At 46.7% G+C, this 14,667-nt stretch overlaps 1 protein-coding gene across 4 annotated transcripts in view; it reads right to left on the reverse strand.

Moving 5' to 3' along the window:
• The window catches only part of TSC22D2 (TSC22 domain family member 2), a 79,244-nt gene that overhangs the window by 17,811 nt on the left and 46,766 nt on the right, over positions 1 to 14,667 (reverse strand). For 3 of the 4 annotated variants that reach the window (XM_063408552.1, XM_063408551.1, XM_063408553.1), the window contains exon 1: positions 6,498 to 8,453. The exons of the other annotated variant lie outside the window; for it this stretch is intronic. In XM_063408552.1, the coding sequence (XP_063264622.1) occupies positions 6,498 to 8,449 (1,952 nt within the window). In that variant the 5' untranslated portion in view covers positions 8,450 to 8,453. Of the gene's footprint in view, positions 1 to 6,497; positions 8,454 to 14,667 lie in introns of those variants that run through there. 4 annotated transcript variants of the gene reach the window in all.

Below are 14,667 nucleotides of genomic sequence, written 5' to 3' on the forward strand. Positions count from 1 at the left end.
CCTGTCCTACTCATGTGATAATGGTCAGGAATGCATCTGTGAGCAAACGTTTCAAATTACACACTCAGCTTTAAAAAAGATATTAGATCCCAGGCCACGTATGGCATGGTTATTTACACAGTGTACTATAAATCTGTCTGCCTTCCCACCATTTACAAAGTCTCTACCACTCAAGTTTCAGGCCAGCCTATGCTGTCAGTGAGTGCTCACCTCTTGGTTTACAGAAAAAGTAGTATTAAAAATGCATTTGTAGGGTTGGTCAAGGTATTTACAGGCCTTGCACCCACCAAAGAGTATTCCACATAGGAGACATTCCCAGGAGTTCTCATCTATAACCCCTACAAAAATAGCCAAAGTAACTTGATGGAGAAGCAAGCAGGGGTTTTTAACCCTCATTTCAGACCCCCTATCCTCTACTGGATATTAAATCTGCTTGAGATGGATGCAAAAGCTTCAGACACTTCACTGCAAGCAGTATCTCATCTCCTATCCAATCTACACGTCTCCCCTGCAAGCTCACACCCTGCCACACTCATCCCTCCCAAAGAGGTCAGGACTCTGCCCTCCTTGCAGAGGGGTGAATGGTATCCTGGGCTGCACAAGGCAAAGTCCAGCAGGCGGAGGGAGGGGATCCCTCCCCTCCCCTCCCCTCAGCACTGCTGAGACCACACCTGCAGGGCTGTGCCCACATCCCCATTCCAGTTTGTAACCTCCAGTGTGTACCAGACAAACCTGCCAGCTGTCAGCGCGACAGGCAGCTGACATCTCTCCAGGGCACTAATTAATATTTCTACCTTCTCTCTGCACTGACAAAAGCACCCAAGCAAGTTGTCACAATCCAAATGAATCCTTCATAGCTTCAAAGGGAGAACAGATACACACATTCTTGGACTAATTTTGTCTTGCTTGACAAAGAAAATTAAGACAAGCATCCAGCCGTCCTTCATGTGGCCAAGTAATTCACCTGCCCTGCCTGACTAAAAATAGATTATCCCATAAGGCAAAGATTTCCTGGCACTTAGTACACATTTGTATTTATGAAGTGTGAAGTTTAAAGATAGAACAATTTGCAAGAGGAATGAAAGTACAATCTTACTCTGCACTTCAAGTGACCTCTTACATCTGCAGAATCTTCTCAGAAGACAGTGGCTTCAGCAGTTACTAAAAATACTTCTATCTTTATACTTTGTCAAATATAGGAATAAAAACAGACACCTGTGCCTGACAATCTAGATTTATTGAACAGAACCATCCAGATGTACTTTAGCAGGAGGAATCTCATAGAAGTTTCTTAAGGAATCATTGCTGACACATAAAACACAAACAAGGTTTGCACGTCTCCTGAGCAACAGAAACTGCTAATTGCCAGCTTTAAAGCAGGAAAATTAATATACAGCCCCAACATGCAACAGGCTGATAACTCAAATATCCACTACACTAACAGGGAGCAACTCCTCTTTACTATAGTGTCACCTAAAGTCATAAAAATTATCAGCACCTCCCATAAAAGTGCAGCCTCGGAGAACTTTCAGCCCTTCTGGAGTCTGAGAGCAGTTTCATAGTCCTGCCTTCTCAAAGCATACAAATACTTCAGTATTCAGCTTTTAACAAGAAGTTTAAAACAGCTTCCATAAAACATATGCTGTTATTTCTGCCATACAGACAGCATTCAGAAATCAGCTATGGAACATTTGCACTCCTCTATAGGAGATGAGGAAAAAACTAACCCTCAGCAGCTGAGCAGAACACTCAGGAGTCGTCTGAGATACAGGGAATCTCTCCTGTCACAGATGGTCACTACAGTCTTTAAAACAAACTGAGCAGTATCACTGAATTTCTTTCAACTATTTTCCCCATTTCCTCCTTTTAATAACTTTCTCACCTGAAACACTTGTACCTCATTAATTTTAAGAATGTATCGACTCCTCCTTAACAAAGGCATTCACATGTTTAAACTGGGAGACAGTACTGTCAAGCAAGTAACCACGGTTTTGTTTAGCTATCTTCCACCACTCCAAACCTAACTGCACAGCACCAACAGGCTTTCTACCACCCAGAAACTCATGCAGTGCCGCAGTTAGCCTTGGTAATTTTTGTTGCAGAAAGTATAGCAAGCAGTGAACGCAACCAACTGGAGTTTCTTTGCACTAACCATCGTTTGCTGCTATGAGCTACAGAGGTCACCCCACAAGTCACAGCTCCGTTTTTGAACTGTCAAACCAAAGGCTCTCCAGGCTCTGGAGTGTGTCTGTCCAGGCTTCGTTCTCACCTGCTTACACACACTCTGTCACAAACACAGGCCTTCAGGAGGAGAGCTGAGAACAAGACTGCAGCTGTAGGAGAGCTCAAACCTCTACAAAATTTATGAGCAAGGTGAAGAATGGGGTAACACGGAGTACTAAAGCAATTTAAGTATCATGTACTGGTATGCATTTGCAGAATACTATTTTCTTCAGGAGCACAATAAAGCATGTGTCTAGGGCAACACTTAAGTGATCCCATGCCCAGTTTTGTCCTGATATGATGACCATGGTCTCCAGAGCACAGCTCTCCCAGCAGTTAGCGCTCCACACAAATATGTGATTCAGCTGAGCGGGGAGACGCTGCGGAGAGCCCTGCACAATCGGGTTCTCAACAGCTCAGCGCCATAGCTGACAGCCCACAATTGCAGCCATTCATTAGTGTTCCTGGAATACAGCCGGAACAGTTCAAGCCGGTCAGTTATCTCTGGAAAATGATCTATACTCTGCTCCTTTTCCAACAGCCCTAGTAATATTTTGCCCCAGAAGTCTGCCAAACATGTAGGAGGTTTGAACAAGCTTTCTCAGTAACATTCTTTTAACAGAAGCAACATATTTCTTTTCCCCCCCAAGAGCCAAAATAATGTTATTAAACCAGATGAAATATTCTGCTTGTCAGTAACAAATTTGTGTATACATGGGCATAAGCGTAAGCAGAGAACCTGACAGACACTGATACCAAAATCCTCTCAGGTGCTCTAACTGCTCTCCCTACAAAATAATTAGTACTAGTACTGAAGTCCAACAAAAGAAGAGTCAGAGCAATTTTGAGACCTAGTCCTAATTGTGTTTTTACACAATTAGTATTTTTCAGGCTCCCTATTTGAGGCAGTAATACCCACACTTGCCTCAGTATCAGTACTATTTCCTCCATCCTTTAATACTGCTGCAATTTATTTTATTTGCAGCCACATTTAAAGAGAAAAAGAAAATAATACTGTGTTATGATGTAAATATTTTATAACTTTCACACAACTATTTTTTTCCTTTTAAGAGTTTAGCAATTTAGACACATCAACTACAATACTGGCTTTGCTTTTCAAGGAAGGTGTGACAAACCAAAGGCTTTTTTGTTTTTCATTCTTCTGGACTATCCATCCGTCCCTGACAAGATATTCCAATAATTGACTGGAAAATCACTATTCATCAGGTCAATGCAAGAAAACACACTTTTTTATAGACTACTGTCAAAGTGTACTGGGCTATGGGAACAGGAAATTAGAATTCTTTGGGCAATAGCTTGGAAGAAAGTAATCTATAAACAGTTCTCTTTATATATCAGGCTAGATCACCTCCACCCCTAGTAACCTTAGATGTTGTTTGGTTTAAAACAGCAGACTATAAGATAGGAGTATTACAAAACCCCTTTTTTTCAGAAATACATTAACTGACCAACTTTTTCCATTGTGTTTACTTTATTGCTGACATGCTGCTTTCAAAGAATTTCCATCTTAACTATTTTACCTTTAAAACAGTTCCTCTTCATATTCAGAGCGGTGAGTGACTTTGCAGATAAATCCAGGACATTGAGAGCTATACCCTACTCCTTGATGAGTCACAAATTTAGAAGACGACTACAGGAAAATCATCTACACAAATCTGTGAAGCTTCAAATACGTGCAAATATTGAAGTACAACTGAAGGTGCCAGAAAAAACCCAGATACCAGCCTACGCACTGAGCCCCCTTTCAGGGAATGTTACACATTAAAAGTAAGAAAGACAAAGAGAAAAATGCTTTCCACAGATTTATAGCTTCAATGACCACCAAGTAACCTCTCTGAACTGAGCTGTGCGCTAACTTCCTGGACCAGCCAGCACAAACCATGACTCATGATTTATCAGCTCCCTTTGTGCCTTAATAGCTTTATCAGTGCCAACCCCCATCCTATTAATGACACTTGAAGGTCTTCATTAACTATTTCACCACTGATTCTAGTAGATAAGGCAGCTGGGCAAAGCCCATGGGAGTAGTGGCACAATTTGAATAGCTGGAAAGAGGAAAAAGGCAAGTGCAAGAATAGAAGAGCAGACAAGGTGGAGACAATTTTACAATAAAGCCTTCTCAGAGTGTAAAGCAAATAAAAACCAAGAGGTAAAACAGCCTTAACAAGCTGCTCAGTTTTCATTCTCACCTTTCTCTGTCTGAAGCCAGTGGAAGTCAGGCTACTGCTTGAGGGGAGCAAAGAATAAACGTTGATTTACTGTCTCTGTATCTATCTCCTATGCTATGTATGAGGTCTAGGTCCGTTTAAGGTGAGCTTTCATGGCTTACCAGGATCACCTTCCCTGCTGGGAAAGACTCCCACACCATACGTGTGCTCCTGGCTTTCTGGCAACCCAGCACACAGCAGTTTTATCACCCAGTGCAGAAGCTGACAAATGACACATAGGCACTCCTTCGCTGATAACCAGACATTAGTTTCTCTACTGAACACCACAGCGTGGCTGGTCAAAAAGAGCACACTGCATTCAGTTCTCACGGCAAAGTGTCTGAAAGAGTCTCTCTGGACCTGAACACCATGTAAAGCATCACTGCAAGGTGGCAAGTTCAAGGACAAAAATGGAAAATTAACTTTAAAAATCAGTGTTCTGGTAACAGCACCAAGAACTGACTCACTGGAGTGCCACACAAAGTTAGATGCCCCTAATTTGAATAAGCAGGACAAGTTTTTCTCTATCTTTACACAGAAGTGATTAGCTTGTCACAGATAATCATCTTCATTACCACAATTTATATTAAGTATTAGAAGCTATGGAAAACAAATGTGAAATGCATTCCTTTCTTTTTGATTCCTGAATCAACTGAATGCTTAAACACCAGACAAATCATCTTCTCAAAAAACACTGAGCTATGAAAAAAACCCACCAGCTTGAAATCTAACCTTACTTGCACAAGGCAGTTTGTCAGCCAGGTTAGCAATCCTCTTAAGGTAGGCAAACTGCGAATAGATTTTAAGCTTTTAAACTTTTCCTTGTCAGTACTTTACCACTTTAATCAGAACCAGCACGGGTTTCCAAACCATGGCTTTTCCTTGCAGAAAAGCCCAGCAGTTACCTTCTCAGACACAGCGTCAGTCAATGCTCAGCGAGCACAGGCCTGCACTAAACCTGCCGCCTGAATTCTCCAAGCATCCCCTTTGAGGTGCTCTCTGCATCCACTGCACCCAACCCACAGACACAGCTGCTTCACTAAAGCATGCTCAAAGCAACATCGACTACATGATCTGAATGTCTGGTGCTATCCCAAGGTGAGGGAAGACTTACAGAGAAATTCACCACAAGACCTAACACCTGTTTTAAAAACAAATGTATTCCCTTCCTCCAAACTGCAGCAATACTGACAGTAAATGTTGGGACTTAAATTCAGTGCTCAAACACCGCTTGATTCCTCTCCCTCAAAGAAGTCGATCAAGTGGTTTTGGCCTTCAGAGCAGTCTGACGTGTCTGTAGGAACAGCAGCCACACACCCACTCCCTCTCAGGCCCTCTTAGGAGTCTGCTCACACCACACCCCTCTGTTACAACTCACAGTTCCAAATTACTTTCCAATTAAAAAAACTCACTGTAAGGCTGTACCTCCCACCGTGTCCACATTTTGCCCGAGCAGTGTCTGTTTTCACAATACAAAGGACCATTCTCTGCAGAGCTTTTCCTGCATATGGATTTGCACACAAATCCACATCCAAGTACAGGCGCTTTCCTTACTGACACTGTAAAGTGTTAACTCCACATCAGGATAAAAATCGAGAATCTGTGTTAAAAGCCCTGAGATAACACCACACAGATTTAACACTGCAATACAGTATCATTTTAACCCAGCTGTCATTGAAGTGTTTTATAATGCATTCAGGAAAAGGAGAGAACAGCCCTCCTCACATCCTGAGACACTGGTTACAGAAAGACAGCTTTCCGTCTTTGACTTTGAAGAGGTCATATTATTTGTGCATTAAGAAGCTTTCAGGATACTCTGTACCCCATTTTGTGAGGAAAGTAATCACACTCACCCTGCAAAAACAAGTACAATTCACTACTGACCGACATACTTTGCCATGGTTTGCCCTCTTAAAATATAGTCCAGATGAACCTCAGCATGACCTTCTGAAACCATGAATTTACAAAAAACACTTGGCAATAACTTGCACCTTTTCCCCCCTAAAAATACAGATCTTTTTTATGGCATTATGAAATAATTCATACCTCTCTTCATCACCATCAACAGGAATGGATATGCCAAAAACAGAGCTAGCAAGACTGTTCATTGGAGTACTTGCAGGTAACTGAAGAGGATTTGCTAGAGTGTCTGGAATGGGAGGCTTCACAAGAGGTTTATTTTCAGCTATAAGAGAAAGTGGTGGCTGAGGTAGGGGTTCCGATTTTCTTCTAGTATCGTCAATCTGTCCTGCTAAGGACTGGGCCTGGGTCTGAAACTGTCCGAGGTTTGCCTGAGGCAGACTGGCGGGTGCGGCAGGCGCACCTTGCATCATCGAGTGTCCGACGTGCTGGGACTGGACCCCAGTGCTTCTGCTGACAGAAGGGTGGCTCGTCAGCTGGGACTGGACCAGCGTAACAGGGACGTTTGGCATAGTAACAGAAGCTGTGGTGGTCACACTAGGCACACTTGTACCGGGCACAACCGCAGGCACGCTCTGAACTCCAGGGACCACCGCATGGGGAGCGCCGGGCACTCCCGACACTTGACTGCTTCCCCCCATTGGGTGCTGGGTCACAGATTTCTGCTGCACAACCCCCGTATGTCCAAGGCCTGGCTGCACCACAGCTCCCGGCTGCGGGATGGCAGGCTGGCTGGCTTGTGCCTGGCCACTCTGCAACAACCCCGACCCCTGTCCGACTGCTTCGCTGGGCTGCGCTGACACCCCCATCGCTGGCGCTCCCACAGGTGAGGGGTTCTGGCCCGTCACCTGCCCCACACCAAGGCTGGAGGCCACAGTACTTGGAGCAGAGCTTGTAGTAGCCTGCTGAATAGCCCCTTGAGACTGCATAATTGTCATGTGCTGCATGTATTCAGCCTGCCCAGGAGGCTGCGTCGGCAGTAGATGCACTGGTGGAATCTGGGACTGAGAATAAGCAAATTGTTGAGGCTGAGTCACTGGTATGTTTGCCTGCTGCACCTGCTGCTGGGCCACAGGAATGCTTGACTGCCCTACTGTCACATTTGGAGGTGCCATGCCTTTCCCGTTGGGTCCAGCCTGTGAAACACCCTGTGGATTTACCTGTGGCTGCTGTGGCACTATCATTTGCTGACTTGCTCCCGAAGCCCCAGAAAACACAGGCTGAGCAGTACTCTGAGGCACGGCCCCACCTACGGGCTGTTGCGGCTGCTGCTGTTGCCCAATGACAAAATTAGGTTGCTGTAGAGAGGGCTGGTTCATTTTCTCTGTCTGAAGCAGCTGTGACACAGCAGCCAGGGAGCTGTCAGCTATAGAATCGGGGCCATGGGCTGATGCTGGCACAGCCGAGATCACAACAGAACCTCCTGTGGCACCGAGGCCACTGTCCCTCTCTTGAGCAGCCTGTTCGAAGGTGCTGCTGTGCCTAATGCAATCTCCAGTCCTGCCCAGAACACCACCACCGTCTGAGTCCCGGTCATAGTACTCCATACACGTCCATCGGCCTCGCCTGTAGGGCTCCCCAGTACCGTGGTCCAGCTTGATCACCCTGAAGCGTGAGCTGCACGCGGCAGCCGCCGTCTGAGACATGGCCCCGGGGGCAGAAGGCCCTGTGGAGGGCAGGGCAGCCTGAGCACTGCCACCTCCCCCCACAGCAGCGCCAGCTGGCAGAGGCACGGCCGAACTTTTGGGCACAGCCCCCCCGTTGGGGCCTGCAGCCACCCCAGCAGCAGCCACAGCTAGCTGCCCGTCCAAAAGGAGATTGGGAGAGACGCTGCTGGGAGTTTCGGCCTCGCCCACGTTGTTGAGAGTCTCTTCGGAGGAGCTCCGCTCGCAGACGTCCTCGGGGCCGTAGTCGGTGGCTCGGGAAACGTCAAATATTTCAGAAGACACGTCCTCGGTGCGGGACTCATCCGGGTCATCCAGGCTCTCGGTGTCCTCCGTGATGCTACTGGCCACCTGCGCCGTGGTCACGCTGGTGATCTGGAAGCAGCTCTTCTTCTTGGCCGGCATCTTGGACATGTTTCCTCCGCAGGAAGGGGTTCGGCCGGCCGTGGCGAGGCGAGCGGAGAGCTGGGGCGGGCTGTCACGGCGTGCCGGCCGGGCCCCCGGCGCTACCGTACATCCTCCGGCGGCTTCCTGCGGCGGGCGGGGGGCGGCGGGGCTCCTCCTCTTCCTCCCTATCCGCAGCCCTCTTCCCGCGGCCGGGCCTCCTTCTCCTCCCTGCCGCCGCTCCGAGCGCCCCGCGGCTTCCTGCGGGCCGCAGCAGCGGGCCCGCGGCCCGCCCCGCGCGAGGGGCCCCGCGCTGGCCGGGCGAGGCCCAGGCGGCCCCGTGTCCCCCCCCCGCTGTCTCCGCGCTCTACCTGGAGACCAGCGCCAGGCGCATCCTGCTCGCAACCAGCCCGCGGGCTCGCCCCACGGGCAAACCCCCGCCGCGGGCGGGGTGCCGGCGCCGCGGCGGCCCGGGGAGCGGCGCTCAGCGGCCGCGGGCGGGCGGACCCGCTGCGCTGCGCCGGCCCCGGAGCTCCCGGAGCGCGGTAGGGCCGCGGCTCCTTTCGCCCAAGATGGGGCTCAACTTGTGCGCTGCACCCTGGGAGCGACGTGACCACGCCCCCGGCGGATGACGTCACGGCCCAGCGCAAAACAGCGCGGCGCAGGGGTGGCGGGGGAGCACGGCCTGCGGTGGACAGTTGGGATATGGCGGCGCACGCCGAGTCTCCCCCCCCTCCCTCCCGGAGGTTGGTTGCGCCCGTCCGCACGCAGCCCCGGCCGGAGGCGAGTGCGCGGCCGCGGCGGAGCGCGGGCGAACGCGAGAGAGCGCCCTCCTCGGGCGGGGCCGGGCAGCGCCGGGCTGCGGTTGAAGGAACGCTGGGGCCGGGCCGGCGGCATTTCGGCTGGAGCCCACCTCGGAGACCACTCTGTGCCCCACCTTGTCACCAGCCCAGAGCACTGAGTGCCACCTCCAGGCGTTCCTTGGACACCTGCAGGGATGGGCACTCCAAACCTCCCTGGGCAGCCCCTGCCAAGGCCTGAGCTCCCTTTCCATGGGGAGATTGCTGCTGGTGTCCAACCTGAGCCTGCCCTGAGGCCGTTCCCTCTCCTCCTGTCCCTGTCCCTGGAGCACAGCCCGACCCCCCGGCTGTCCCCTCCTGTCAGGAGCTGTGCAGAGCCACAAGGTCCCCCTGAGCCTCCTTTTCTCCAGCCTCAGCCCCTTCCCAGCTCCCTCAGCCTCTCCTGGTGCTCCAGCCCCTTCCCAGCTCCTTTCCCTTTCCTGGACACGCTCCAGCCCCTCCAGGTCCTTCCGGAGGCGGGGGCCGGAGCTCCACGCAGCAGCGGAGGTGCCTCAGCAGTGCCCGGCACCGGGAGAGCCCCGGTACCGCCGGGGTGTCGCTCCTCTGGCACCACCCCTGCAGTGAGCGTCGTGAGGAACGGGGCTTTGTGACATTAGCGTGGTCTAGCGAGGAAGAAAGGGAACTCAATAAAAGGTAAAATAGTTAAAGGGTAAGGAACTAGAATGAATAAGGTGAACTGATTCACTAACAAACCAGAAAGGTTTCTGAAAAGTCAGGTATGAAAATTGCTCCAGTCCACGGCCAGGTTAGCCAAGATCCACACAGTAAACCACACAATGGCCTTGTCAGCTTTACACTGATAATATTTTTGCAACATTGAATTAGTGCTGAACAATATTCCAGTATGTTGGGCACAAACACACTGATATTGTGTCAAGCATGTACATATTCCTTTTTTTCTTTCAAGAAAAACATTTGCCACAGTTAATTAAAGGAATTCCCATGTCCCTTCTGTTTGTGTGTGCGAGCACCAGCGCTGTGGGACCCTCCTGGTGTCCGTGTGTCTGGGCTTTAGGACCTGGACAGGACAGACGGAGCAGGCAGTGGAAGGGCAGCAGGCTCCTTCTCAGAGCTCTGTGGTGCCTGACAGAGGTGGGTAATTCTCCCCCACTCTCTGTCAGCTTCACCATTGCACACTTCACCAGGAGGATCCCCACAGAGCTTCCAGAGGCAGTGAGACCCTTAGTGGTTTTCCGTGTGGTTCTCACTGCAGGTGACTTTACATATTTTACATATTTTGCCATTTAAAGATCATGCACCAGTCATGTGACAGAAGTATCTCTCACACAATTCCTCAGCCTCCGGACTGAGGGCAGAAATGCTCCCACAAAGTAACAGAAGACTGAAAAAGGAGCTCTTCTGGAGTCTGATAGTTGTAGATATCCAGTGAAAATGGCACTACAATGTTCTGTTTGTTTGTTTCTATAATTTTAAATGGTCAAAAGGTGGTGGTTCCTACTGATGGTGGCTGAAATCTGTGTGTCATAAGCCTGCACTAAACACCTAAATGCTTATGGAGTGCACACAGTCACACACGTGCTCACACCCAGAAATGAATGCATGGCTGGATAAAGATGTATATTAATAGGTGTATGTGTACATTTAAGCTTTTGAAAAGCCCTGATGTAAACTTTAAAATTGCAATGTTTTTCAAAAGAAAAATGTAGGAATATTAAGGGGAGTCTGTTTATTAGTGTCTAGAGTGCATGGGTTCAGATATATTAGCCTTTAATGACATTAGGTGATTACTGTTGGAGACTAAAATCTAGCCTGGGGATGCCATTGATCTAACAAGTAGGGCATCTACCTGAGTGTCAGGAGTCCAGATTGAGACTGAGGGGAAGGCAGTAGGAAAAGTTCAGGGGATTGTTTTTTTGCCTTCGCTTCAGTCTCACTCCTCAGTTGGTATTGATCTGCAGTACAGCCTTGTACAAGTTATTTTTCATTCTTTGATCCTCATTTTTTTCTCTCCCATCTATCATCTGCCTTATCTGCAGATACAGAGAACTGTTGAGGGCTCTACTTTCTATTCTTTTGTGTGATGAGTACCGAGACCTAAATTCTGGTCAGGCCATGTGATACTGTCTTAGCTATAGTAACATACTGGCACACTAATGAACAAGTGATAAGGCGTTTATTTATCCCTAGGGTGTTTTCAAATTTGAAGAGAAATTTAGGAGTTACTAAAACCTGGGTATTCTAAGAGTGCACTGTTTCTGATGACTCTTATATCAAATCCTGCATTAACATTATAAATTTTAAACTAAGCAGTAGCATCAGAAATTCCTTTCTTTTACTGTAAACTACATTTTCCTTTTTATGAAACTCATGGTTCTAGACAGTAAGACATTTACTCAAATTATTCTTGTTTTTTAAACTCCTCTAAATTATCCCAAATGGTCTCAAACCCGACTGAGATGCAATTGTAATTTGAATTTCAAGTTCTTTTGAATTTCAGGCTGTAAGACACAAGACCTAGAAGACAAATACCAGGTTATAGACTGCTGGAGGGAAGAAGGGCACAGAAAATGGCAAATCAGTTATTTGAATATCTAAGCAGGTTTTTTGCATTTATAAAGGCCACTAACTATCCAGAGGACCATGAATAGTAGCTGCAGTATTTAGCTTCAGGCTCTTCTTAAAGTTTTATGTGACAAAGAGCACAGAATTTTCCTCCCCCAACTCTAAAAAAACTGCTCATTTTGTCTTTGTAGTGTTTGTAGTCTTCTACATGGGGAATAATAGGCACTAAATCCAACAACTAATGAAAAAAAACATAGGAATGACAAGTGAGAAAAATGGACACTGTTTCACATTAAAACACATTGATTGTGCAGGTAAAAATGAATAAATGTTATGAGATGTTGTTAGCCTGATCCTGACCCCTTTCAGGTCAATAGCAAAACCCATCAAATGTCAATGGCAGCTGTGTTTTACTTTACTAAGAGATGTTAAAATCTAGGATGTACATTTGTACAGATCAGCGGACAGGCCTTTAGCACATCAGGCCCCTTCGCTTTTTCTGCAGGCCTTGTGCTGCACCCAGTTGTGATGTTTGAATAGGAGCAGCTCCTCCAGACAGAGTAATGTGTCAAACACCACTGTGCACACCTGAAGGCTTCTGTGAATAACTGAGGGAACGGGAGACTGCTGTTTCAGGGGGGTCTGAGGTGGTCTCTTGGTAGATGAGTTACTGCCAATACCTTCTGGGTTGTATGAGCCCCTGTATGGTTTTCATCTGTGTGATTTGGCTGTTTTTATTACACAGTTGTTCTCAGCCTTGCTGTCTGCTGCATTTTGAGCCATTTGTGGTTTAGAGGCAGAGGGAAGAGAAGTATGAACAAAATCTGAGCTGCAAATCTAGTTTGGGTTTGTAGTATATTCTTGATGCTGAAAAAGAACTGTGGATTTGGAAGTCATCATAAGGCAACTACCATGTTTTGTCACTAGTGATGAATTACTGCTGCAAGAACAAGGCTTTTAGGGAAGGCACAGAGCAAACCTGGGTTTGGGCCATAGTTTTAAAGCCAGGTAATCAATCCTGGTTTTAGGATAAATGAGACAGCTGGTCTGTCTTTTCTTTCTCAGTTTGAATGTGAAACAGTTTGTAAACTGTTGCTATTTAGCTAATACACTGGAATGCAGTGAAATTTAAAGACGTGCAATGTTTCTTCAATTTGATGTATAAATAGATTATGGCATTTTCAGCATTCCAGTCTTATGATCAAGTGGAATCCAGATCAGGTTTCATTTAACCTAGTAAAGAGAGAAATGTGAACGGTTTCAGATAGCTCATGTGGCATCCAGCAGCATATTCTCTCATATATTTCAAACTCATATTGAGTAAAGTGTGATATCTATATTGGAGAAAATCCACATCTCTTTGATAAACTTGGTGTGTCTGAAATCTTTCTGTTTGGAATAGTTTTATTTTAATGGACATTTCAATAATGCATTGCTGGATTTCCTAGAATCTAGGGTGCTCATTTTCTTGGAAACCTCTTCTTTGAACAGTAATTAATCACTTTGCTTTGTGTATAAACCATTCTTCAGACTTTTCACCAGCTTTATCAATTACCTCTCAGTGTTAAAAGCATGAATAATGGCAGGGCATTTGTTTTTAATATGTTTTCTAAACAAAAAAGGGAGCATACACAAACTTCAGAGAGCTTGTCAGATGCTTTAAATAAGTACTATGTGGCACAACTTGATCTGTAGTTATAGATCCATTTTCAGGACTGAGTTCCTAAAGGACTTATGTAATACTTGGGGCAGAAGACTAAGAGGAAGTGTGGAGAAGAAAGATGGTCAGATGGTCTTTTAAGATGAGAGAGCAGTTATAGAGTAGACATTAGGCCATTGCAACTCCATAATAATATTTAGATGACCTCTTTAAACAGACTTCCCAGGAAGTCCTGATTTCCTCAGGTTCAAAGGGCAATGTGTACCTGCACCCCTCACATTTCACCTCCAGAAGTGCAATGTCCTTTCTTCCCCTTTTACTGTGAAGCAGGAATTCAAAAGCAGAGATCAGAGCTGGATAAATAAAGGTGTGGGGAAACTTGCACATATTTAAGTTCTGAGCAATTTTTGACAGATCTATTGCTACCACATCATGTAGGACTTGAGACAGCAATCAGCCAAAACTGATTCCCTGGCCTTTTTTGCATAAACATGCTTCAGAAAACTTACAGTCTGGATTAGCTCTAGCTTTTCTACAAAAGCACAAATGTGGGGTTTGTAGCAGACAGTGGACTGATGGATTCCCTTCTCCACATGGAAACTGTGAAAAGTGAAGATTTATTGCCTAGTCACTTGATGCCATGGTCTGTTGAAGCACAGAGAATGGCCATAAGAAGTGGGTTTAGTGTTCTTTTGTGGTGAGTTACAAATGGCACCAAGAATGAGGAAATGTGTCTAATCCTTGTATGGACATCAGTTGATTCAATGGTATCGAGTGAGTTTCTTCATCTCATTACATCACAGTTACTCCATTTTTGAAATGAGGTTGATGACTATCAAGCATTGTTCATTGTTTGAGATCTGCAGTTATTAAACAGGAGCAGCACAGGCAGAGTCAGGATGACAGATGCCCCACATGCAGTTTTGGGATCCTGGCCTGTGGCAGGAGCTGTGTGCTGCCCAGATGGGTTATCCAATAGCCCACAGCAGTGCCAAGAAACCACCAGAGATTATGAAAAATCTAATACTCAGAATTAAAAACTGTGGGAAGATCCAAGTTCACCGCAAGACCTCTCCCAAGACTTCCTTATAATTCCTTGTTTGGGGAACATTTTAAATTCATCACCGACATTATTTTTATGTTGCTAATTCCCAGAGCCCTATTCAAGCTTTATGCATGGAAAAGGATAATTGTGTTAACCAAGT

The sequence above is a fragment of the Prinia subflava genome, chromosome 11 (assembly GCF_021018805.1).
Source record: "Prinia subflava isolate CZ2003 ecotype Zambia chromosome 11, Cam_Psub_1.2, whole genome shotgun sequence".
In the NCBI taxonomy this organism is placed as follows: domain Eukaryota; kingdom Metazoa; phylum Chordata; class Aves; order Passeriformes; family Cisticolidae; genus Prinia; species Prinia subflava.